General features: G+C 55.3%; 1 protein-coding gene across 1 annotated transcript in view; it reads right to left on the bottom strand.

Annotated features, from left to right (window-relative positions):
• The window catches only part of NSG1 (neuronal vesicle trafficking associated 1), a 30734-nt gene extending 6503 nt beyond the window's left edge, over nucleotides 1-24231 (bottom strand). The window contains exons 1-4 of the mRNA XM_059165419.1: nucleotides 23686-24231; nucleotides 23176-23330; nucleotides 19483-19599; nucleotides 1046-1156 (exon numbers count right to left, since the gene is read on the bottom strand). Of these exons, the coding sequence (XP_059021402.1) occupies nucleotides 1046-1156; nucleotides 19483-19599; nucleotides 23176-23304 (357 nt within the window). The 5' untranslated portion in view covers nucleotides 23305-23330; nucleotides 23686-24231. The remainder of the gene's footprint in view (nucleotides 1-1045; nucleotides 1157-19482; nucleotides 19600-23175; nucleotides 23331-23685) is intronic.
• Nucleotides 24232-26524: the final 2293 nt, after the last annotated feature.

The raw sequence follows: 26524 nt of genomic DNA, 5'->3' as shown, positions 1-26524 counted from the left end.
GGTGCCCCACACAGTTGCCTCACTGGCCTCCTATGAGCTTTGCTCAAACTGGACCACTCTTCTAGAAACTGCAGTCCCCAACCCTGCTTTGCTCTTCTATTTTCCATTGCTTATAACCTAACTCAGTATACGACTGACTTTACGTTTCTTTTGAGAATAGCAGGGAGCTTCCCAAAGGTGGGGACCTTCAGCCAATGGGTCCTGCCTGGAGTTCAGCACCTGGATAAGAGCAGCCGCAAGGGGCCCATGGCAGGCATGACATAACGACATACACACTTGCAGTGCAGAGAAAGGGCTGAAGGGCAACATGAGTTCTGGCTTCGCCGGCTAACTCATGCGAGGGTTCTGTGGCCCTTGAATCACCCAAACCGAGCAAAGTCACTGGGTCACAGGTGACAAACCAAGCCCGTCCGTGTGTGTGCTCAGCGTGGGCCACTCCTGCTTTAGTTCTGGCAACACCAGATCCAGGAAATCATCCGTTTCCCTCTTCACAATGGCTCTGGAGAGTTCAGAACCAAATGTGGGCCCAGATGCTGAGTGTGTGGGAAACAGGAGCAAGTGAACAGCGAGGCCATCTTACTTCCTCATGCTTCACCTCTTCCCCCTCACCTCTCCCCACCCCTGCCCTTTTTTTGTCTTCACTTAATCCTTTTGCCCCTGGTGTATGCTTCTGTGCTCCTTGCAGACTTTCTGGAACGCAGAGGCATCAGAGCAAAGCAAGCATTTCCACGTGCACAGGGAGCCCAGCCAAGCAGGCACCAGGGGGAGCAGGAAGCCAAGGTGTGTGGGAAATGTGCCCAACCCTGCCCCCGGTCCCCCTCATGCAAGCCCTTCCTCCCTCAGGGCCTCTGCTCCCCCAGCTTGAGGTCAAGTCCCAGGAGCTGCCTTGCTACAGATCGCCTTCTCCCCTGCCCCTCTGCCTCCCTTCCATGCTCCCTCCTCCCCCCACCCCCAGCTTGACGGAAGAAGCAGGAGAAGCCCCCGCTTCTCACGTGCCTATCCCCTCTGGGAGGGTGCCTGGGGCCTTGGGGAGGCGGAGCCTTACCTTGAGGACAAACCCACCGGGGCAGGCACGGTCATACTTGTACACCTTGTAGACAACCAGGAAGACAACACAGGTGAGGAAGGCCAGGGCGAAGAGGACCAGCACGGAGACCTGTGGGTAGAGGTGGGGCCCATCAGGGTGGCTGCGAAGATCCGCGTGCGGGTGCAGCCAGACAGACACACGGACACACTCCGGTGCACGAAGAGACCGTCTCTAGAAGGAGTCCCAGGAGGCTTCGGGGACGAGAGGTCAGCAGAATCACTTGTCACTGAACAACTTTCTCACCACATCCACAAACTCTCTTTATTGTAAATGCCCTGTTTTTAGTCTTCCAGGTCCTGTCTGGGGAGCTCGGGATACAGACACGATAGAGACTTATAGACACTTGGAAGCATGGTTGAGCCAGGGGTGCGGGTTGCCTTTCTGCTGCGGACAGTAACCAAGGTGACTCATCAGCAAGCAGCTCATAAGCTATTCCAGATGTCTCCTGAGCCCGGGCCACCAGCTCTGCGTGGGGCCAGGACCAGCGAAGCAGGAAAGCCAGACTCTCCTGGGCCCCCGTCACCTCTGCCCTTAAGCTTCCTGCGTGGTCAGGTGTGCCCCCTCCCCAGAGAGCCGTCCCCACTGGTGCAGGGGCACGCCTTCTTCACCGCTGTATGCCAGGCTGGCCGGCACATAGCATGGGTTCAGCCAACCCATGCAAATGGGTGCGGGACAGGAGATCCTGCCCCAGCCCGAGAATGCGGAGCACGGGGGACAAAATGACATGGGATCTGAGCACCAAAGCTGCTCGCTTGGCTGCTGGGAGCCCCCTTGGCAAGGGCAGGGCATGTCCGGAGGCTAAAAGCTCATGCAAAGGCTCGGCAGGTCAGGTCAGGGGAGCCTCCCCACCCTGCTAGCAGAGACAGCTTTCAGGGGAGAAAGTCCGAGGCAGTGGGGCCCTGGGTGCTGGCACAGGACAGGGGCTCTGTAAAGGTTAGCTACTCCCCTCCCCCTCCCCTTCCAGAGTCCCCTGAGCTCCCTCTCCACACTGCACATAGCTCCAAGGCTGCTAAGCACTGGCAGAACTCCACCACTCCCTGGGGCTGTGAAAGAGGCTTGGGGATGAGCCCCCAGCAAGCTGGGCATGGCCTCAAGCCAAGCGCACTGAGCCCCATCTGGGCTTCGGGAACCCTGGACAGACGTCCCCTCATCCTGCAGGGCCCCGGTTACCATACTGGCTCTCTATCTGTGAAAGGAGAACAGAGTAGCTCTGAGCCACGTGAGAAGATGTGTGTGAGGAACGCTCACCCAGAGGACAGATGGACAGACAGCCGCCCCATGCGTCCCCATTCCTCTGCCTCAGGCACGGCACCGTGGCCCCAGTTCCACTGTAGGGCTGTGGTGGTCCCCAGTCCCCTCACCCATGCCACAAGACAACATCTCCCCACCTCCCAGTTGCTGTGAGGGTAGGAAGGAGGCATGGATGGGCAATACCCGCAGAGAATGGTGGTGTGTCCCATGGTGAGCACCGCCCCACCCCAGGGCCCTGCCTCTGTTTCCCAGACTCCTCGTCACCAGGCTTTAGGGTCCTCGCCAGGCCTGTGTCGTGGTGGCCAGGAGCCCTGGCTGGGGTCAGCGCTGGGCCACTCAGAAGCAAAGCACGTGGCCTGCCATGCTGGGGCCAGCCCCATGGAGCGCCCTCCCGTTCTGGCACTGGGTGGGCACGAGACACGCTCCAGGTAGCCCCCACACCTGAGGGCCCACGAGCACCCAGATCCTCCCTTCCCTCGCACGCCTATCCTGGCCACCCGCCTTCCCTCTCCTCCCCAGCTCACGCTCACAGCAGCCAGGGCAACACCTGTCCCCTGTGTTCTCTGGCCCAGGGAACAGCCCTTGAGGCCCCAGGCAGGCAAGAAGCCTCTGCATCACCTCCCATTAGGCCCTGCCTCCCCATCCCTAAGTCCCACCCGTCCCAATCACCATCTCCGTCCTCCACCCGCCTTTTCCCTTTCTGTGACCTTCGGGTACCCTCCCTCACCTGGACTGTCCGGGCCATGACCCTCTCCAGGTCAGAGAAATCACAGTCTGCCTAGACAGTCCATGCCACACAGGGAGCCCAGGCCCGACGCATGGGCACAGGATGAAGTCACAGATAGTTTGGGGCCCAAGGTGCCCACGGGAAAGGCACCACGGGGTTCTGGGGGCCACTATGGCACATGGCAAGCCACAGACCCAGACAGTCCAGGGAGACTGCAGAGGCAGCAGAGAGCTGAGCTGAAGGAGGTCAAATCTGCAAGGAAGGAGAGGGGATGGCAGACCGAGGGCCGTACGGTAACAGAGGCAGCAGCCAGAACCCTCGTGCTTTCCAACGAGAGCAGCAGCCTTGTTGATGCTGACACGGGATGGGCACCTCTGGGCAAGGTGCTCAGCTCCTCTGAGTCTGGTTCCTGTCACCAAAAGGACCCAGCTCTCCAGGCGGATTAGAAGGCTGAAGATTTGATGCAGTCTGACTGAGGCCAGCCCCTGGGCACAGTGTGCACCGTGCTAAGAAGGATTTGCCCTTGTTGCCGCTGCTGTCATGCTCGTCACCCCTGCCCTCACTCGGGTCACAAGGCTACCAGAATGTGGGCCTACCCCAACCCAATCTCCATGCCTAGGACCCCACCACCTACTAGTAGACCCTTGGGGTAGCATGGCCCGCTTCAGGGGCTCTGCATTGTCCAGGGCTGCCAGGCTGCCTTCCCCAAGGTGGTCTGTGGCAAGAGCTGTATCTAACAGAACTGGATTCCTTCATAACCCTCTGTATTTTTTTTTTCCTAAGTAGGCTCCATGCCCAGTATGGAGCCCAACAAGGGGTTGAACTCACGATCTTGAGCTCAAGACCTGAGCTGAGATCAAGAGTAGGATGTTTAACTGACTGAGCCAGCCACATGCCTCATAACCCTTTGTATTTTACTTTAGGTATTTGAAAACATTCCAAAGGGGCCCGTGGCACAAAATAGGTTAAGAAGTCCTGTTAGAATATTATCTCCTCAATGAAATATTAGCAAACTGAATTCAGTAATACACTGAAAGGATCATACACCATAATAAAATGGGATTCATTCGAGGAATACAAGGATGGTTCAATACCCGCAAATCAATGTGATCCATCATGTGAATAAAATGAAGGGTAAAAACATGATCATCTTCAAGAGAGGCTGAACAAGCATTTAACAAAATTCAACATTTATGAAAAAAACAAAGTGGGTATAGAGGGAACGTGCTTCAACACAATAAAGGCCACCTAGGATGAGCCCACAGCTAACATCGTCGTGGTGAAAAACTGAAAGCTTTCCCTCTAAGATCGGGAACAAGACAAGGATGCCGACTCTCACCCCTTCTATTCACCACAGTACTGAAACCCAAGGCAGAGAATTAAGAAAAAGAAAAGGCATGCACATTGGAAAGGAAGAAGCAAAACTGTCACTACTGTAGGATGACATATTACATATTAGAAAATCCTGAAGATTCCACCAAATTCCACTCTCAGAACGAATCAACAAATTCGATAAAGTTGTAGGACACAAAACCAATACACAAAAATATGCAGTGTTTCTATACATAATAGCAAACTACCAAAAAGAGAAAGTAAGAAAACAGCCCATCTGGGGCACCTGGGTGGCTCAGTCAGTTAAGCATCTGTCTTCAGCTCAGGTCTTGATCTCAGGGTCCTAGGATGGAGCTCAGCCTTGGGTTCCCCCCTCAGCAGGTAATCTTCCTCTGCCCCTTCCCCTGCTCATGCTCTCACACTCTGTGTTCTCTCATAAATAAATAAAATCTTTAAAAAAAAATCTGTAATTGCATCTTAAAGAATACCTACAAACCGGTGTAACCAAGGAGGTGAAAGACCTGTACACAGAAATCTCTAAGACACTGATGAGAAAACGTGAAGATGACACAAATAATAGAAAGATACTCTGTGTTCGTGGTTTGGAAGAATATTGTTCAAATGTCCGTTCTGCCCAAAGCAATCCACAGATTGAATGCAATCCAATCCCTACCAAAATTCCAGTGGCATTTTTCACAGAAACAGAACAATCTTCAAATCTGCATGGAACCACAAATGACCCCAAATAGCCAAAACCATCTCGAGAAAGAAGAACAAATCTGGAGGTATCATGCTCCCTGATTTCAAACTATATTACAAAGCAAAAGCAATCAAACTGGTATGGTTGGGACATAAAATCAGAGTACAGAACCCAGAAATGAGCCGACATACGTTAATTTACAACAAAGAAGCCAAGAATGTACATGCAGCAAGGACAGCCTCTTCGGTAAGCAGTACTGGAAAAACCGGACAGCCAAATGCAAAAGAATGAAACCGGACCACTTTATTACATGAGAGACAAAAACTAACTCAAAAGCAATTAAAGACCTAAACATAGGACTTGAAAGTATAAAACCCCTAGAAGAACACAGAGGGGAGTTAAGCTCCCTGGCATTGGTCTTGGCAATGATTTTTTTTTAAATCTGACTCCAAGAGCAAAGGCAACACCTGCAAATAGGCAAGTGGGACATCAGACTAAAAGTGGGACAACAAAGGAAACCATCAACAAAATGGAAAAGCCAACCTCCTGTGGAGGAGAAAATATTTACAAGCCGTACGTATCTGATAAGGGGTTAAAGTCTGAAATACATAAGGAACTCCTACAACTCAATAGCAAAAAACCAAACAATCCAATTTTTATATTGAGTCTTTGTGTTACACCGTTGAAATCACCATAATGGTGTATGTCAAACAATTCTCAGTGAAAATACGCACACATGCACACGCGCGCACACACACACACACACATAATCTTACATCCTAGGGCGTTCTTTAGCCTGTCCCTTGAATTTGGAAGCCACAACTGTGTTTGGTTCCCAGCGCCCCATCTGTTTAGGTTTAAAAATAAGATCCAAAGGGACACATGCACCCGAATGTTTATAGCAGCAATGTCCACAATAGCCAAACTATGGAAAGAACCTAGATGTCCATCAACAGATGAATGGATCAAGAAGATGTGGTATATATACACAATGGAATACTATGCAGCCATCAAAAGAAATGAAATCTTGCCATTTGCAACAACATGGATGGAACTAGAGCGTATCATGCTTAGCGAAATAAGTCAAGCAGAGAAAGACAACTATCATATGATCTCCCTGATATGAGGAAGTGGTGATGCAACATGGAGGCTTAAGTGGGTAGAAGAATAAATGAAACAAGATGGGATTGGGAGGGAGACAAACCATAAGTGACTCTTAATCTCACAAAACAAACTGAGGGTTGCCGGGGGGAGGGGGTTGGGGAGAAGGGGGTGGGATTATGGACATTGGGGAGGGTATGTGATTTGGTGAGTGCTGTGAAGTGTGTAAACCTGGTGATTCACAGACCTGGGGATAAAAATATATGTATATAAAAAATATATGTTTATAAAAAATAAAAAATAAAAAATAAAAAATAAAAAAAAAAAAAAAAAAAAAAAAAATAAGCCCCATCTCTCAGCGAGGCTGTGGGGAACCACTTTCTCTGGGGCCTTCCTCCTGGAACCTGGCCTGGGCCTTTTATCTGGGATTTCCAGGCCTGATGACTGAGGAGCTCACAGAACCAAGAAAAGAGAACATGACAGTTCCAGGAATAGTCAAGGGAGAGACGCAAAGAAAGAAATCCATAGACAGGCAGGAGGAGATGCCCGGTGGGGCAAAACCCCTTTCCTGAAGGCTGGCCCCACTCTTCTTCCCCCACACCTTGCAAACCTCAAACCTCTCCTTGTCCCCATGTCTGCACAGACCTGGGAAGTGCCCCATGGTAGGAAGAGAAATGTGGGTTTCCTCTTTGCTTTGTGGCATAATGTTCCCCTGTGGTTATCATGGCCTGAGGGGAGAGCATGGGCCTTTCCAGAAAGATCCCCAGACGGCTCAGAATTGAATCCCAGCTCTGCCACCTGCCAGCTGTGTTCCTAAGAACATCACCTGCATATCTCATCTCTGGAGAGGAGAACAAAGCCTGGTGCTCTTACACGTTCACTGGGAGAATGACTAGGGATCAAGGGTTTGGAGATGTCAGCCTCACGTGCTAGGCCCATTAGGGGTTCAACTCTTTCTCCCCCTCCCCAAAATAGGGAAGCCCTACACCTTGGTACCTTTGAATGTGACCTATGGGGTCTCTGCAGATGTGATTAAACTGAGGTCATTGGGCCCTAATCCAATGTGACTATGTCCTTATAAAAACAGGAAATTTGGATACACACACACACGGAGAACCTTGTGAAGATGGACAGCTGAAGGATGCGTCTGCAAAGCCAACGAATGCTAGGGTCACCAGCTACCACTGGAAACTAGGAAGAGGCAACAAAGGATTCCCCTCCCAGCTCCAGAGGGAGCACAGCCCTGCCGACCCCCCCTGGACCTGGGCTTCTGGCCTTTGGAATGGCAAGACCATCAGTTTCTGCTGGTTAAGGCGCCAGTCGTGAATTTGTGAGCTCTCGAGCACATACCACGAGGTTTCTAGCCCATCACTCAATGGCCCAGAGTGAACTCACACAGCCCAGAATGCCAGAGCTCTTTGAGCCGGGCTCACAGCTGGCTCACCTCCCCTATGGGTGTTCTTTGTCTGCTGTCATCCCTGTCTCTCCCCAGCATGCCAGACTGCATCACCTTCTCTCCCCTTCACCCTCCAAAACCCTGACCAGGCCCACTGCCTCCAGGAAGGCTCTGGAACATCCCAGCCTCTCCTAACACCAGCAGCACATGCACAGACCACATAGCCCAGCATCTCCTCTTCCTCAGTGAGTCAAATGAAATGAAATAAAAGAGTGTCCCAATTTGGAGAGTTTCACAAACCTCCCCTTCTCCCATGAGACAACTAAGAATATTCCAGGAAAAAAAAGTGTGAAAATTACCTACCCAGACATACCTGTCTCCTGGGAGCATTCTTTTTTTTTTTTTTTAAGATTTTATTTATTTATTTGACAGAGAGATTACATGTAGGCAGAGAGGCAAGCAGAGAGAGAGAGAGGAGGAAGCAGGCTCCCTGCTGAGCAGAGAGCCCCATGTGGGACTCAATCCCAGGACCCTGGGATCATGACCTGAGCTGAAGGCAGCGGCTTAACCCACTGAGCTACCCAGGCGCTCCCCCTGAGAGCATTCTTCAGGCTTTCTCAGAGGTCAACAGGCCCTGACCAGAAGCATTCTGGAGAGCCCTAACCACCAGCAGCCCCACCTTGTTGCACAGCGGGAAGCCTGATCCCACACACTGTTGCAGTGCACGTCTGGCCTGACGGAGGCTCAGTCACCCAAAAGACCCCACCTTCAGGTCGAGCCACAAGACCACCACATGGTGCGAAGAGCCCAGGGGTGCCTATGAGACGAGAAGCAGCAGCCACATGCAGGGACCCAGCCTTAAACACAAGGGCTCTGCCTTAGCTGTGTGTGAGAATCACAGGACCCCCCCTGAGGATCCCAGCAAGGGGACCCCAGACGGGACCCCAGCAGAGCCCCAGCAGTGGAATGCTGGGAGCAATACCTAGGCCCTGGTATTCCTTAAAACTTTCCAGATGCTTTGGGACACAACCGAAGCCCAGCACCATGGGGTAAACAGAGGATCCCCTTCTGCACAAAATTTCTGGAGCCTCAGGGCAACTAAGCTCCCACCCCAGCCTTGGCCCCCTTCTGCCAAAGTACCCTATGAAGAGTAGCTCCAGAGACTTCCACCATGCTCTGTGCCGAGGCAGGCAGTTTCAGTAAAGCTGGGATACACCTCAGGACAGAACCCGAAGACACTACTACAGACTGCATTTCTCCAGCAGGGACACTGGGGCTTAGCCAGTGCAGGTGACCAGTGCAAGGCAAGCCAGCTGGGTCGACTTAGCAGTGTCCCCTAAAGGCACCCAGGTCCTAACCCCAGGAACCTGTGCATGTTGCCTTATATGCAAAAAGTGACTCTGGAGATGGATTTAATCCAGGTCTAGAGATGGGATGTTCTCCTGCATTATGCAGGCGGGCCCAAGTGAAATCCCAGGGGTCCTTACAAGAGGGATGCAGAGAGAGCAGACACTGGAGGACGCTGGGCTGCAGGTGAAGGAAGGGGCCCCAAGCCAAGGAATGGGGAGATGGTGGGAGCTCAAAAAGGCCAGGAAACAGATCCTCCCCTGGAGCCCCCAGAGGAGCCCCCTGCCAACACCACGATGTGGCCCAGTGACGTGGATTCAGGGCTTCGGAGCCTCCAGAACTGTAACAATAAATGTGTGTTGTTCTGAGCCGCCCCGCTGGTGGTGCTTGGTTCTGGATGCCCCATGGAGCTAATTCACTTCCTTTGGAGCCCATCTCCCTGGTGCCTACCGAGGGAGGGAGCGTGTGGAGGGATCCAGCTGGCAGGCCGCCCAGCTCCATCTTCTCCGGGGGCACTTATCCAGCCACCCTCGGGTACCCAGAGCCAACCCAGAGCATCTCCGAATCCAATGGGACATGAATTCAGTTTGCTGAGGTGCCAGTCTGTCTGGGTTTTCCGAGGGAAACGATCACGTACGGGAAGGAGGCGGGACCCGGGATGCTGGAGGCCTGGAGAGCCTGGGTCCACAGCCAGCGCCGGTCCCCACCCGTGCCCCCGGGGGCGGAGGCTGGGGAGCTCCAGGGGCTGGGGAAGGGGACTCACTTAGATGCAGGGCCACTTCCTCTACGAGGCATGTGAGGCCCAGGCCCAGGACTGGGGCCTGTGATGCTCTCAGCGACCCATGAAAATGGTTTTACTTTTGTTAGAAAACTGGAAATAATTATATAATAATCGTGAATCCTTTCTAGATGACAGTCTTCTTTAGACCAAGGTGGTCATAAAATAATGTCCTTTCTTCTTCCACTTTTTTTTTTTTTTAAAGAGGAAGGGGCCCACAAAGAAAAGCAAAAAGCCCCTCAGGGCCCAGGCCCTGGCCTTCTTCCACCTTAGAATCCCCCGGTGGCCAGTGGACATTCCCAAGACAAGACAGAGCCCCCCTTGGCGTGTCCTTGGCCGCACGGCTTCAACCTGGCCTTTCCTGCAAGGTGGTGGCTTGTCACAGCTCCTCTATAGTGGCTGGGGGGGGGGTAGTGGCAGACCCCCACAGTGCTGGAAAAGACTTGGGCTGGGGGAGGGGAGAGAGTACGTCTGGGCCTCAAAGGAAGAGCAGCTCTTTGGGGCAGGAAGGGTGGAAGGGGTGTGCTCTGAGAAAGAAGGCTGTGCCAGAGCCCAGAGGCATCAAGGAATACGGTGCATTCGGCTCGTGTGGCTGGAGCAGCCCGTGTCCTGCAGGAGGGGACCCCCATCCCGGTTTGCCCCATTGAGGAGAGGAACCCACCAGGCACTGCACGATGCTGGGAGGCAGCTGCCCCTTTGGGACAAATAACCATTTCTCATAGCCCGCGGATGTGTGGCCAGTTGGCTGGAAGACGTGTTTGCTACCAGTGTGCATTGGGCGGGGTGGGGGAGCAGATTCTCCATAATCCACAAATTGTATCACTTTTGTGCAGATGTCAAGAAGAGCTTTGCAGCAGGACACAGCGGGAAGATGTTAGAGCTACTACGTGGGAGTTATATGCACTTGGCATCGCCCAGCATGTGATCTGGGGTAGCCCTTGGTGGCCTGGGCCTCACGGCTGGAGGCAGTGGCCTGGAAGGGACAGTGTATGAGAGCAGCAGGGATCAGGGAGAGCCTGGGGTGGGGTTTCCATATAGATAAGTACACATGTGTTTGTGCTTGTTTATTAACACAGCAAACACCAAGATCTCAAAAATACTGTGATTTCAAATGAAAGAGGAGAACACCCCTGTTCCAAGATTCTGGCAGCAGCAGCAGCTGGACACAGACCCCCGTGTGAGCCGCACTGGCCACAGCCTCAGGCAAAGTGGATAGTGCTGGAGTTCACTACCTCCAGCAGAAAGAGAAGGGCCTCGAACAATGTGAACCAGAGGACACTACTGGAAGAGGTCAGAGACCCAAGTGAATGGAAAGATGTCCTGTGTTCACAGACTCTAGATTCCATGTTGTGAGGATGAGACTACTTCCAGACTGATCTGCAGATTCAGCGCAATCCCTAGCAGAATCCCGACAGCCTTGTTTGCAGAAATGGAAATTGCAAGGATCCTAAATAGCCAAAGCCATTTTGGAAACAAAGAGTAAGTCAAAGTGCTCATCTTTCCTGATTTCAAAACTTCCTGCAAAGCTACAGTAATTAAAACAGTGTGCTAGGGTGCCTGGGTGGCTCAGTGGGTTAAGCCGCTGCCTTTGGCTCAGGTCATGATCTCAGGGTCCTGGGATCGAGTCCCACATCGGGCTCTCTGCTCAGCGGGGAGCCTGCTTTCTCCTCTCTCTCTCTCTCTGCCTGCCTCTCTGCCTACTTGTGATCTCTCTGTCAAATAAATAAATAAAATCTTAAAAAAAATAAAAATAAAAATAAAAAATAAATAAATAAAACAGTGTGCTACTGGCATAAGAATCACCATGTAAATGGAAGAGAACAGAGTCCAGAAATAAAACCTGATGTCCGTGATCGGCTGGTTTTCTTAATCTAGATGCTAAGACCATTCAGTGGGGCAAGAAGTCTCTCAGCAGATGGTGTTGGGACAACTGGCCATCTACACCAGAAGCTCGACCCTTACCTCACACCATATACGAAAATTAACTCAAGGGCGCCTGGGTGGCTTGGTTAAGCCTCTCTCTGCCTTTGGCTCAGGTCATGATCTCAGGTTCTTGGGATCAAGCCCCACATCAGGCTCTCTGCTAAGTGGGGAGCCTGCTTCCCCCTCTCTCGGCCTGTTTCTCTGCCTACTTGTGATCTGTCAAATAAATAAATAATTTTTTAAAAAAATTAACTCAAAATCGAATAAAGACCTAAATATAAAAGCTAAAGCCATAAAACTCTTAGGACAAAACGAAAAGGCAAATCTTCATGACCTTAGACTTGGCAGTGGTATCTTAAATCTGACACTAAACGCACAAGCAAGGGAAGAGAAAATAAATCGTACTTCCAAATCTAAAAATTGTGTGCAAAGAATAGGAGGAGAAAACTGAAAAGGCATCCACAGAACAGTAGCAGATATCTACAAATGATATGCCTGACAAGAACGTGGTATCCAGAATACTACTGAACACCACAAAAACCACCCAATTAAAAATGGGGAAGGCCCGGAATAGATGTCTCTCCAAAGATACACAAATGGCCGTCGGGGCACAGGGACAGATGCTCCCTGTCACCAGCCATTAGGGAGGGGCAAATCCAAACCACAATGGGATACCACTTCGCACCCACCAGGCTGGCTATAATTAGACCGAGAATGACAAGTGTTGGCTGCATATGCAGATGCTGGGAGCCTTGGACTTTACTGGCGGGCTGGGGAATGGGGCAGCTACTCAGTAGGTCAGACATAAAATTACTCCACAAACTCGTGGGTACATACCCAGAAGGACGGAACAAGGATTTTTTGAACAAAAAGTTGTACATGAGTGTTTGCCACAGCGAACGCTAGAGGTAGTCTAGTCTAGTCACTAGTCAAGAGGTAGAAACAGCCCAAGTGTCCATCGCTGGATGAAGGGACAAACAAAAGATGGTCTAGCCATACAGCTGCATGTGACTCAGCCAGAAAGAGGAAGCACTGACCCCTGGACACGCGCGATGTGAAAGCAGCAGTCACAAAGGACACGTACTATATGACTCCACTGATGCGAAATGTCTGGAACAGGGACATCCAGAGACAGAACGTAGGTCGGTGGTCGCCTAGGGTTGACAGGAGGAGGAAACGGGGTGACTGCTGACGGGTAACGGGTCTCCTCCCTGGGGTGCTGAATTGTTCTGGAACTAGACACTGGTGAGGGTTGGACAACACCACAAAGGTACTAAATGTCACTGAGATGAACACTTAAAAATGGGGACGCATATGTCACGTCTATTTTATCACACTAAGGATTAATGGGTGAGGGGAGAGAGACGAGGCAGGGGAGGCGTGGGAGGCGTGGGAGGCACAGGCCTGGGGGTGGGGGTCCTGGCAGGACGAGGAGTCCCAGCCCCAGCAGTCCTGCCCCAGAGGCAGAAGGGATGTTTTCTGGAAAGAACAGCCAGGAAAGGAACTAGCAAATAGGCTAGGGGCCTCGGGGTGAACTATATAGGGAGTTTATAAGGGGGACCCTATCTCCTGGATGCTTATTAGGACAGTCTTGGCCGGTGGTGCCTGCCCTCACATCCCAAATGCACAGTGTCCACTGTGCTTCTCCGGAGTGTCCCAGTCCGAGCCGTGACTCATACAGCCACTCGACTTACAAGTCCCTGGTCCACACACCAGTTTTCACCGTGCTGCTGGGGAACTGACAGCTCCCCTACTTTACAGACAGGGGGCTCGAGCGGTATTTGAGTCTGCTTGTGGCCATCTGCTCTTCCTGGCCTGGGGGTTCTCCTCTTGCTGGGGGCTTCTTGGTGGGCGGAGGGTGGGGGGGTTCCACTGCCTGGCTGGGGTGGAACCAGGACATCTGAAGCAGGGAAGAGCCATCCATGGCGCTCATGCAGCGGCTGGTGTGGAAGACAGAGCTCGTTGGGCTTCAGGGTGTCAGGTGGGTGTGGGACTGAACCCTACGTCCACCCCTGGTTAGCTGGCTGACCTGGAGTTGGCTCCTTAACCTCGCTAACCTTAGTTCCACACCTACAAAGTCAGGCCAGCAAGATCAACCTTCCAGAGTGTTACGAACATGAAAAGGAATGACACTCCTGCCACTCAGAGCCTCCGCAGGCACCGGGTCGATGGCGGCTAGGTTATTCCTCCTCCCTTCCCACTGCCTTCCCCCCAGGGAGGAGGGAAAGGAAATGTGTTTTCTGCTGAGTAATGCAGTTAAAAAAAAAAAAAAAAAACTTGGAAAAACAGGATGAATCCTGACATCTTCAAGCATGTGCAACACTAAATATTTTAGGTAACCCACAAAAAAAGTGAACACACAGACACCCCCTCTCCAGGATGATTCAAACCACTTATTATTGGATTCTGGATGAGGCCCCCACTCTAGAGCTGGGCCAGAAAACCGTGGGCTCTGTGCCCGAGGACGGCTACGGGGTGTTGGTAGGCCATTCTAGGGTCCCCAGTGTCCCTGCATGAAGACCTCCCCCGCTGCCGAATGCCAAGGAAATGGTGTTGCCGTTCATAAATATTTAACAAGTGCATCTTGAAACATGCCGGGGGATTACTGGAGAGTGTGGAAAACAGACGGGCGCGCAGGAAGCTCAAGGTCATTAAGGATGTGAGAAAAAGATACAAACCGCCCACGGAATCATTTGTGACAGGATGCAAAGGGACACCCCCGCTGCAGCACCACCAGCCAACGAGGGGAGTGGGGAGCTGTTCAGACCAACTCGGTTTATCCTCCCAGCTCCGTGCGTACCACGAAAGGTGCCCACGTGCAAGGCCATGCAAGGCTGGCCCCAGACCCTCCGGAGCCCTGAGCTGGCGCCAGGTGAGAAGGCATGTGGGTTTCAGACACTTCGACAGCTCTCCGCCAAGGCAGCCACAAAGCAGAACCTGATGGAACCTTCCTTAAATGGACCTAATAATGGCCCCTCCAGCCTCTGTGCTGGGAAAGGGGGCTCAGCAGCCCCCAGCCACACCCCGACCCTCTGCTCTGCCGAGGGGGAGGGGACAGCAGGAACACGTCCCCAGAAGAATGTTTAGGTTTATTTAATTTGAGCTACATCTCAGCCTGTGTTTATTCTCAGCATAAATACACCTTCAATTAATTAAACGAGCACTTTTCCTCGTTGACACTACCCTCTTCAGAAGCCTGGGCTTCTGGCCGCTGCCCCCGGGTGAGTCATCCAGCGATCCCAGTGTGGCGGAGTCTCACAGAACCCTCCCCACCCCCAGCGGTTACCTAGCAACCAGCCTAGCAACCCCAGAGCCAAGAGCTTCATCCCCGGCGCTAAGCATAAAGTAACGTCCAAAAAGACATCTCGTCTCAAGGATGCCATCCAAAGGTATATAAAGAGGAGGCGCAAAGCAGCCGGCTCCCTCCTCCTGAAGTGGGCAAATTAGAGACAAAAGAGGACACGTTCTGTACTTGTTGCTTCAACAGCCAAAAGACACAATCACATCCTTGCTGTTCACACATAGAAATGAAAAGGACCAAGGAATAACTGGGCGGGCGCCACACAGAAGCTGCCCAGGTCCCTGGCAGGATGAGGAAGACCTTCTGTCCAGACCACAGCCATGAGAGAGCGCCTGGCACCACCAGGGCTGGGGGTGGGGAGGCAGGTCCTCCTCCTGCCTCCTGTGGCAGGTTCATCTCCTGCGCCCCCCAGCCCTCCACCAGCTGCCCCCTCACAGGAGAAGCAGGCCCTATTGTGTGCTTTCCTCAAAGATGCCAAACACATAACTGGGCAAGAAAAGGCTGGGAGAACACTCCAGAAGGGTGAACGAACGCCCTTGGCATTTCCCAAAGGTGTCAGTCCTCCTGAGCCTGCCCGCCACAGATTCAATGTGTCACCTGCAGAGCTCATTACAGTGTTCGTTCCCAGGGTCCTGGGTCCCTCTGTTAAAAATCAACCTCCAGGCGATTCCAGTGCGAGCAGTCCCCACCACACTCAGAGCAAGTGCCCTGCGGGCTGCGTCTCCCACACAGACCTCATGGCAGATGTGTGGGGGACCAGGTACACATCCTTCCCTGCTCAGAAGGGTGTTGGAACTGAAGCCTGATGTGCCCATGGAACGCAGGGCATTCAGCTGTGCGAGTCAGTCCCCCGGGCTCCCAGCCAAGTGAGCCAGGCCACCCGGTTCAGGTCACGCCCTGCCACTGACTCTGACCTTGGGGGTCATTTGCCCGACCGGGTGGGAACTGATGAGTTAACACCTGGAAAGGGCTTACATCCACACACGGCCTAGAGAGAGGGATCCCTAGGGAGCTGCTTTCTTCCACAAGCGAGGGTCCCACAGGCAGACCCTGGAAATCTCCCCAAGTCCCCGTGCACTCCAGGCCAGTGCCATCACTAGTCACCCAGTGACTTGTCAGGTTATTCCTGTGCCAGGACATACCCCCAGAGAGGACAGGCTCTTATCCTGGCTGGCAGAGGGGCTGCCCCTCTGGACCTCACCAAGATGCCTGGTCACACCTGAAGAGAAGCCTGGACCCCTCACTGGGGGAGCCTGGACCCCATGACATGATGGAAGAGACCAGAGGAAAAGTACTGAAGAACTCAAGTACATGGCCTGCCCCACATCCCGCGGCTGCCAGGGAGGAGGGGGATTTGTGTTCTGTATGGCTCAGGGGACAGATGGAGGCCCCAGGGCAGAGGTCACCAGGAGGGGTTCAAATCAACAAAGGGGCAAAGGATTCTTAGAAGTGCAATAGTCCAGGGGCGCCTGAAGGGCTCAGTCAGTTGAGCCGGTGACTCTTGAATTTGGCTCAGATCATGATCTCAGAGACGTGAGACTGAGCTCCCGGGTCAGTGGGCTCCACACTTAGCACAGAATCTGCTTGGAATTCTCTCTCTCCATCCCACCCCCTGTGCTGGCTTTCCTCTCTCTAAAATAAATTTTAAAAATCTTCATAAAACAAGAGAAAAAGCAGCACCATGGGCTGCCTGGAGCGGGGAGCTTCCCAGGGGAAGCCACATCACCTTGGGGGGTTACGGCCAAGTACACGCTGCCAGGGGCCAAGCTCTCTGCCTCAGTTTCCCCTCCACTGTGAGATAGAGATGACAGGGCACACTTCACAAGATTTTTATGAGGATTAAGTGAGCTGAGAAGTCTCACGAGCCTGCCCCAGGGTGTGACTCATGGGAGCACTCCCTGTTTTTATCCTGTTACTGCTCCTAACAAAGGACAGCACAGGCCTCAGGAGGGTGAGGTCAGTCCCCGGAGGCTTCATGGTGGAGCTGGTGGCTGAGCTGGCCCTGGAAGGAGCTGGAGGGTGAGCCTGTGCGGAGGTGAGTATGGAAGAAGGGGAGGAGAGGTACTGGCCTTGGAGACACAGACTAGTCATAAGTCTCCTAGCCTCCCGTGAACACCTGGGACTCGAAGGCCTCCGCACTGTGCCCTTCAGTGTGGCTGTGAACCCAATGGAGGCCATGGGCACTAAGCACATGAACGTGCCCAGACAGTTTAACGTGTAAGACTGGAGACTGTGCTCACTGCGATGCAGTGCCCTACCAATCACTTACTGTATACATCACCTTCTTAGACGTCCCCCAGGAGGTGCAGGCAGAGATGAGGCAGGGTTCTGCCACCACAGCCCCATCCACAGGGACAGGCTCGGATCCTCTGAGCCCTCAGCTTCTGGTACCCGAAGCCAGGTAACCACACCGATGCTGCCAAAAGCCCCAGTGGCCCGTATGCGTCACCCATGCCTTCCACAGGGGCCCCGGGGACCTGGACCAGGTGAGCATGCGGGAAAAACACAAACAAAGGACACGGGAGCTGGGGGAACAGAGCCTGGCACACAACGGACCCCAAAAGACAAAGGACAGCATCTCACTCTGGGGGAGGGGGGTACCTAAAATGCCAGGGCTGAGAGGAACAAAGGTTACATCAGACATGAGAAACCCAGACCCACTCAGATATCCAGATGGCCTCCACCATCAGAATGATGGATAGGATGACCTTGAAATTGAGGTCACTTCTGCCTCCGCCAGGAGGCGATCCGCAGGGCATGGGCTATGCAGGCCATCTGAGCGGAGCTGGCTGACCAGCGTGAAAGAGAGATGTCAATCTTGGGTCAACCCAATCTGGTCCTGGTGAAGAACTTAATGGTACATGTAGACTGCACAGCCAGGAGCCCCCCGAAGAGCATCTCAGCTCCTACACCATCCTTAACCACTGGCAAGAGCCCAGACATGGGGCTTTTTGCGCCTCAACACTGCCACTGCAAAGAGGGGTCTACCAGCCATACCAACCTCTCGGGACAGCTAGATCACCCGGCAAAACACCCCACAGACAGAAAACACTGCGACTCCGGGGGAAACCACTGCGACTCCGGGGGGTCCGCTAGCCAGGCAGGCCTGGCACAGTGTTCTTCCAGCCTGTGCGGCCGGTGGGAACGACGCGAAGGAGGGATTCAAGGTCACGCCCCATCCTGGCATCCCTCCCCGGCCCGTGAAGCCACCTCAGCTCTGCAAGCTTTGTGTGCAGCTAGGAACCAATCCATGGAATTTCTAGGACATGGGACAGGACACTGTATGCAGAGGTGCCTTGGGAAATGCAGGCATCGGGGGGCCCAGGTGTCTGTGCTCCCAGACATCAGCGATCTGCTCACACAGCCACACAGAGCCACAGGAGAGGCGGCCACGGCCACTCTGCAAGGTCGGGGCGACCACTGGTATCTCTCAAATCACCCCTCTGAAACTGGGTGAGGGCCACCATTTTACCATCTCTCATGTGTCCTCAAAGAACAAGCTTTCAGAAGATCCGTATCCAAACTTTTTCCTCCACTGCAGCCGTCTCCACCCTCGGAGGCACCCAGATGTTAGGGGAGGCTCCACCCCCCAGCCTGGTTGGAACCCTGCCCCTTCCAGCAGCTCTTCCTCCCTAGACAACTGTCCGGAGCGAGGGCAGTCCTGACCTCTGGGGAGGCTCCCTGAGCTCAGAAGCTTAGAAGCACGAGGAAGGGGCCCTGAAGCGGGTCTTGCAGGTAATAAAGAGGCTGCCTTACCTTTGTGTGAGCCTGCGTCCTTCCTGCAACTGTGAGGTAAGGATCTTAAAGTTTGGTAAGTGATTTTTCACATGTCTGTTAGCCATTGTCTAAAAGAAAGTTTAGGGGTGGGTTTTCCCTGTTATTAAAACTAAGCGAGGGCTGCCTGGGGGGCTCAGTCGTTAAGCGTCTACCTTCGGCTCAGGTTGTGCTCCCAGGGTCCTGGAATTGAGCCCCACATTGGGCTCCCTGCTCAGTGGGGAGCCTGCTTCTCCCCCTGCTTGTGCTCCTGATCTCTCTCTCTCTCTCTCTGTCAAATAAATAAATGAAATCTTTAAAACAAACAAACAAACACCCCCACAAAATGAGACTCTTAACTCTAGAGAACAAACTGGCGGCTGCAGAGGAGAGGGAGGCCAGGGCAGGGGTGAAGTCGGTCAAGGGGATGAAGAAAACACTTACCCTTCCAAGCACTGTGTCACAGACAGACTCAAATCACCATACTGTGCACCCAAAACTCACATAACACTGTGTATTAATCATGCCAGAATTTTTTAAAACAATAAATTAAAATTTAAAAAATTTTCAAACCAAAAAACACTCCTACAAACTTGTATATGGTCATTCCGGAAGACGAAGGAAAGAAAGAAGAAAATCTGGAAAACCACAGAGTGGGTTCTGCACAGCTGGGATCGGCCAGACAACCGGCATCCGGTCCTATCACTCCAGGGGCCAGACAACCGGCATCCGGTCCTATCACTCCAGGGGCCAGCTTGCCCTCCACCCACCGCCAGGGCCACTCACCTTGAACCTCTCGGTGACCCCCTCAGTGATGCTGACAGTGAACTCCGCTATCTTGGGAGGACGCGCTTTGCCTTTCTTGCGGTCAGGCTCGTACTCGGTCTTCGTTTTCACAACCACCTTGGCCGGGAAGCAGAGAAGCACAGCGTCAGCGGTGTGGTCCGAAGCCCGTGGACATACCTGTCTGGCGAGGATGGGCATGGGCACCCTGGGGGCCCAGCCAGCATTTCACCCACAAGTATTTCACAGAAAAGAACAGCCGTCCTTGGCCTGAAATCTTGGGGCCAGGACTTTCGGAGAAATGGCCCATGAGTAATCCCGAGAGCAGCCCCAGGAAGGAAAGACGGTCACTCCCGGCTGGAGAAGTTAAGCTCCTCGGCCAGAGGTCCCCCAGCTAAGAGGGGGCAGGGCTAACTCCTGCCACCACGCTCCTTCCACCACCCAGGATGCCACAGAAGCCCCGGTGGTCCAGGGGGTGCCCTCGGCTTCCATGGGTCTTTCGGTGCCACTGTGGGTATAGGGAGGGAAGAGGCAAAGAGATTAGGAAGGAGCAGGCCTCCATCTCTCAGCCCCCACCCTGCCACCCTCTCCCCCCTCGGCCCCTGCAATGGCCCCCAGAGAATCTCCCTGCTCTTCTTCCCCTGCTCTCTACTGCGAAGTGAAGAGGTTTCTCCCCCCATGCACCTGCCCCACTCTGCCCCATACACACCCTTCCCTGCTCCCCCAGCAGCTTCCCACCAGCCCCCACCCACCCTCCATCCTCCCCCCTCAGAGGCTCCAGCCCCTTCCTCCACTCGCCTGTCGGACGGTTTCTTGCTCTGTCCCCACAGGCCAGGGAGGCCTCAGGGTTTCCACTGCTCTAGTCTCCACTCCTCCACCTCAAATCCAGGAGACAAGAAGCGGCAGCAGGACTGCAGAGGGCCAGTCACCCATGCCCCCCCCCCCACCCTAAGACAGCGGGGTTGGAAACCGTCTCTCTGCAACCATAGGCCCCAGGGAAGAGCCAGGGGAGAATCAGGATAGCGAGCCATGGGGGCTGCCGGAGGGACTCTAGGACTGAGCTGTGACCCTGGATCCAGCCGGGAGAAGGAAATCGGGAGAGAGAGTGACCCATGCCAGCTGCCACCGAAAAGTGATCCACGGGCCACAAAACCTGTCATCAACTCCTGCCTTCCCTCCTTCAGTCCCTTCCATGCACGAGGCTCTCTGGATGCCGAGAGGGCGGGCACGCCGAGTGTGACCGTGCGGGTGCCCACCAGCTCTGGAGGGAGCATTTGTGCATTCCCCTACTGTCCTCAAATCCCAAGTGTCCCTGACTCGCTATGTGACCTTCAGCACCTGCCTGGCCTCTCCCAACCTCAGTGCCCTGACCTGTGAAATGGGACCACGGCCTATCTCAGCCCACTGCAGTGAGGAGGGGGCCGTCCACGCAACCCTCAGCACAGTGCGAACCCGGTCGATACTCTACCGGCCCGGATTCAGCCGCCTTTGCCGCTAACACGCTCGGTGACCTCGAACTAGACCCTCTATCTCCACATGTGTAAAATGGGGGCCATGACAGTAAAGTTACTCAACAAATGTCAGGCGAGACCGGCCCGTGTCTTGCTCCCAGCTCCACTGTCACCAGCAACCCTCGGCCCTCGGTGCTCGCTCTCAGGACAGGCTCCACTCACAACCCTGGCTGTGTTACCTGACCCCACCAGCCTGACCCCACCAGCCACAGCACCTGGGACAGGAGACATCACCTCCCCTGAACCCTGCCTGTGAGCAGCACAGCACTGTTGTGCGTGTTAAGCGAGGTCTTGCATGAGAGGTCACGTCCCAAGCAGGATGGAGCGTGGGACCCTGCCAGAAGCTTCTGTACAGAGGGAGGGGATTGTGGCCTTCCACTGTGTGACCTTGGGCCCATCCCCCGAACTCTCCGAGACTCAGTCTCCTCATCTGTGACCTCAGAAATCTTCTAGCCCAACCACTGGTTCCTGGATGCCCCAGAGGGGGTTCCCTCCCTCTGATTGAACACTCCCACCAATTCCCTCCCTCTGTTTGAACACTCCCAGGGATGGGAGACTCACTACCTTTCAGATCTACCTAGGCTACTTCGAAATGGCCCAATTGGTTGGCCAGGATTTCATACCTACCTGAAATCCACCACCCCACCCCCCGCTGGTAGAAGACAACTGTGTGCCAGACAATTCTGGAATGCAATAGACTGAGGGCAAAAGAGGAGACTCAGGCTGAGCGGAGGGAGTCACCTGACAGAGGTGCTGCCTCGGGACACAGCCTTCCTGGCACAGGCCACCACCACTCTGGGGCTGAGGAGGGAGGGAAAGGTGGGGGGATAGGCAGCTGAGCTAGCCCAGCAAGTCAGGGAAGGGGGATGCGCCTCTGGCAGCTGGCTGCCCTGCCCGACCCCTCCCCTAAAGCCTCCTCTAGACTTTCAGTACCCCAAATTGGCCCCACATGGCCTAGGTGCACAGGTGTGCCCTGCGGATCCTCTTTCTGAACCGAAACACCTGCCATCAGCCGCCTCTCCTTCTCCACCCCCCCACCCAATACACAAACAATAGAGTTCGGGGGATGGAAACCACTCTACTCTAGACAGCTGAGTAAGTCAAAGGGTGCACCTGGGAATAAAGGAATCTTCCAGAAGGGAAGGACCCTCTGCTGCCGCCAAGATATCCCCCTATCCCCGTCCGGTGGTCAGCAATCACCAGCGAGCAGGAATAAAGGACAAAGACCTGACTCAGAATGTCCTCGCTGGAGCTAAATGAGACAATAAATGGAAACGCACTTCGGGGAATAGAATGAACTCGCTCGCGGCTGGGTGGTTTTTAAGCGGCAGCAAGGTGGTCAGAACGGATGCTGTGTTCATTATTCTAGGTTTGAGCTTTGGAATACAATTGTCGAGACTTTCAATCATTGCCATTTACCTTTTAAGACGTTAACTCCTGAAAAAATTATCCTTCACATACAGAAACTACTTGATTGGATACTCTACTCAGGAAAAGAAGGGGCTCTAAATTCAGAAAAGGAAAGACCACTTTGGGGAAACGATGATGAAGGGTTGTCCCCAGTTAGGCTAACACCCGGCCAGCAGAGCACTTACTAGAAGATTTCACAAAAGGAACAAAGAGAAGAAGGAAGCTCCCGAGAAGAACAGACGCCCTGCAGCATCTACAGCCGGCCTGGGAGGGGCAGACGGTGAGGGTGAGGACTGGAACCCAGCCCCTTATGGAGGGTCCACCTGGCCAAGGAGAGGAGCCTCCTCACCCGCACGGGGCGAATCGGAGGGGCGAATCCGACGGAAACCGCCCCACCTGGGCAGGCGCACGGGGCAGCCGCGCCCCAAGGCTCACCCCACACCCACAGTCCCCTGCTATCTTGGCAGGGGGGAGTATGGGCGGGGAGAAGCAGGGCCGGGGCCGCCGCGTTGGTACCGGGGGCCCCTCTCGGACAAGACTGCTACAAAAATCCAGAAGGGACCTTCCCCCGATTGCGCTCCCTTGTCGGAACGGAGCTGTCTCCGGATCCGGAATCCCGCGCCAGCACGCGGTCCTCCCGGGGGGCTTCCTCCCTCCGCCCGAGCTCGCCCCCACTTCCTATCTCCCGCGCACGCCGCGCGTCTCTTTTGTTGCGGCCGCCGCCCGACGCTTGGGGTGCGCACCGGGCAGCGCGGGGGTGCCGGGGGGCTCTCACCTTGTCCGGGGGCGGAAACTGCAGCTGATTGACATCGAGGGGCGTCATTAGGGGGATGGTGTCGAAGCCATCCTCCAGCAGCGGCTGCTTGGTGCCCTTCTCTGCGAAATTGTTCCCCAACTTCACCATCGTTCCAGGAGACCCGAGGCTGCCGCCTGCGAGGGAGGGCCGGGCGGGAGTCACCGCGAGCTCGCCGGCTCCCCCTTGGCCTCCGGGGAGGAGGGATCGGGAGGACGCAGCTGTCGCGGGCCCGGGACTGGGGAAGGAGGGGAAGGAGGGGGTCCCAGGCCCTCCCCCCCGCGGGACCCGAGTGCCCGGCTCAGGGGCGCACCGCGGCCGAGGAGGGGGCGCGCCCCGTCCCGGCGCCGGGGACCCGCGCGGAGCACCCCGGTTCCCCACCCACCCACCCACTGGGTGACCGGTGGCCCGCGGACCCCGCCTCGGAGGGAAGACTCGGGCCCGCGGACCTCGCCCTGGGGTGGAAGGCTTGGGCCCGCGGGCCGCACTCACCCACGCCGGCTCGCAGGTCTGGCTCCGAGCGTGCAGCGAGCCTCCGCGTCGGCCGCTCCCGCGCGCAGCAATGGCGGAGGCGGCGCCGCGCGGGGCCGGGCGGGGGAGCCGAGCGATTGGGCTCGCGGCCGCTCCCTCCTCCCGCTCGCCGCCTCCCTTCCTGCCGCCCCCGGGGCCGCCCGTGAGCGGGTGAGTGCGCGCGTGTGGCGGCGGCGGCAACTCCGCCCTGACGCAGCGCGCGGGGCAGCACAAAGGAGCCCTCCCTGGGGACCCGAGCCCGACCCGACTACGAGGGGCGCGCCGGGACCCGAGGCTCGGGGCGGCTGCGGGGGGCGAGGCGCGGCGAGAAGGGGGAGAGTGGAGGGATGGAGCGATGCGCCAGAGTGGGGGGCACGGGAGCGGGCCGGTGGCGCGCGGCTGGGCTGGGAAGGGGGCCCCGAAAACAGGGCATAGGGTGTCCCCGCGGGAAGGAGGCGCGAATGCTAATGCTTCGGCACGAGGGGGAGAGCTCTCCTGAGCAGGGGACGGCGCCCGGCTGAGAGGACGCCGCGGGGCTGCCTGAGGGTTGGGTATTCAGGGCAGAGAGAGCGCTTGGCGCGCTGCGCCGCGTTGGAGGGAAAGGGAAAGGTTTCTCTGGTCTGTTGGTTAGAGGAAGAGGAAGGGGGGGTTTCCTCGCTGCAGCCACAGCCTGGAGCATCCAGGTCGCAGAGGATGGGGGGCGCTGAATGAAGGGCGGGGGTTTCCAGCCGCTATCGCAGCTGCCCAGATTAGGGCGTCATTTTGCGGACCTGGAGCCAACCCTGGCTGCAGGACTCCCCAGACAAGAAACGCGTGGCGTGCGGGCAAGACCAGAAGCTGGCGGCAGGCCGCTGCAGGGGAAGTACCTTGCAGGCACCTGTCTCTTTCGGGCCCTGCTGGAAACACAGAGTAGGGGTTCCCGAAGTCTTACTTCCATTCCACACCTCAGTTGCACGACTGAAGGCTGAGGCCGCGTCTTTTCCATCAGCCAACTGAGAACCATCACTGGAACCTGCCTCCCCTCCCCTAGAACCGCGGGGATTACCCGGAGATGGCGGGAGCAGCCACTGCCTGCCTGTGCCCTGAGCCTGCAGCCCAGTCTAGAAACCTGGCCCTGGAAGCCCCAATTCCAAATCCCCAGGAGGACCCCACCCCTTTGACACATGAGGTCCCCACCCCTTTGACACATGAGGTCCCTGGATTTCACCACTTGCCCCAGCTCCCCAACAGGGTTTAAGTGGGCCTTTGACTGCAGGGCAGCCTGGTGGGACCCAGGATCTTGGCAGACACTACCCTTGGCCAGCCTGCGGACAGCAGGTGTCCCAGGTGCTGGCCCCCACCACAGGCCTTGGGTGCGGCCGCCAGCATCTTTCTGGCAGAGGCTTTTAAACCACAGCACCGGACCCAGTGATACCTGTGAAGTGAAACCCTATGTGCTTCCGGGAGGAAGTGGCTTTGTCCCCATCTCGGGTGTTGGCATTTTACTGACCCCAACACAGGAGCCACACACACACACACTGTGGCTAGAATCTCACACAGGGAGCTGCAGGGTGAGCCTCCCAGAACCCCATGTGTGCCTCTCCTGCCCTCAAAGGCTCTGTGAACAAAGGAGGACAGGGACACAAAGGACCCATGGTTCGACAGAGACAGCAGGGGACAGTCTTGCTTTTTCGTGCTGTCCTGGGTTTTCACGCAGACTTTGCAGTCTCAGTTTGTGTGGTGTCCAAGTGGCATCTGGCCGGGGGAAGGATGCAGGGAAGGACTCGGTGAACAGACCTACAACCCAGCCAGCAAAAGCTTGGGGGTGAGTGCCTAGGTGGACAGGGGACCCACCAGAGGGTCACAGTCACTGCCGGGAGGCTGTGGACAAAGTGCGACAGCCCCAGGGAGGGCAGAGGGAACGCAGGGAGGAAAGGGATGTGCAAGACACTTAGTTTCCTGGCCGCCATGGCAAACCACCGCAAACTGGGGGCATAAAATGTATAGTCTCTCAGGTCCTGAGGCCAGAGGTCCGAAACTCAGGTGTCAGCAGGGCCACACTCCCTATGGAGGCTGCAGGGGACAATGGTGCTGCCTTCTCCAGCCTCTGAGGCCCCGGGAGTCCCTGAGCTTGTGGCCTGGTTTCCCTACCCCCAGATCAGTCACACTGTCTCCTCTTCCCTGGGTGTCTCCCACGAGGACGCTGCTCGCTGGATTTGGGGCCCAGTCCATGACCCAGCATTAGCCATCATTGCATGACCTGTGAGATACGTTCGCAAGTCCTGGGCGTTGTGCACGGATGTCTTGAGGGGCCACACCTGGATTTACCTGGGTACTGAGCCTGCGGGGGGGGGGGGGGGGGGACCACAGTTCAAGGGGCTCAGGGGCCCCAGGTGGCCCTGGGGAGACAGGGTCTGGGCAAGAGATCTGCTTGGAGTGGCGGGGGTCACAGAAGTGGGGCCAGCTGAGCCAACAACAGTGCTTCTGGGACCGATTTTGGGTGTTTTAAAGCATACACAGTCTCACTGGAGACCTCCTTGCAAGAATTTTTGTCATGTATTTGGTTTTCCTAAACGACTCTGTGACACACACCCACCGCCTCTTGGACAATGACCACAACCCGCATCCGGCCAGGCTCCTGTTCACAGGGCAGTCAGCTGCCACTTGGTGCCACTTCCAAGTTCAAGCCTCTCCCTGACGTCCTTGCCCAGAGGCTCAAGTCCAGACTGCATGGCAGTGGGGTGGAGGGTGGGGGACAGTGTGATAGCCTGATTTCCAGTCCTGCTGCTCCCACTTCCATGCTCTGTGACTTCTGACAAGTTGCTTGACTTCTCTGGGCCTC

The sequence above is a fragment of the Mustela lutreola genome, chromosome 1 (genome assembly GCF_030435805.1).
Source record: "Mustela lutreola isolate mMusLut2 chromosome 1, mMusLut2.pri, whole genome shotgun sequence".
Lineage (NCBI taxonomy): Eukaryota > Metazoa > Chordata > Mammalia > Carnivora > Mustelidae > Mustela > Mustela lutreola.
This window is presented reverse-complemented; position numbering and strand designations above follow the sequence as displayed.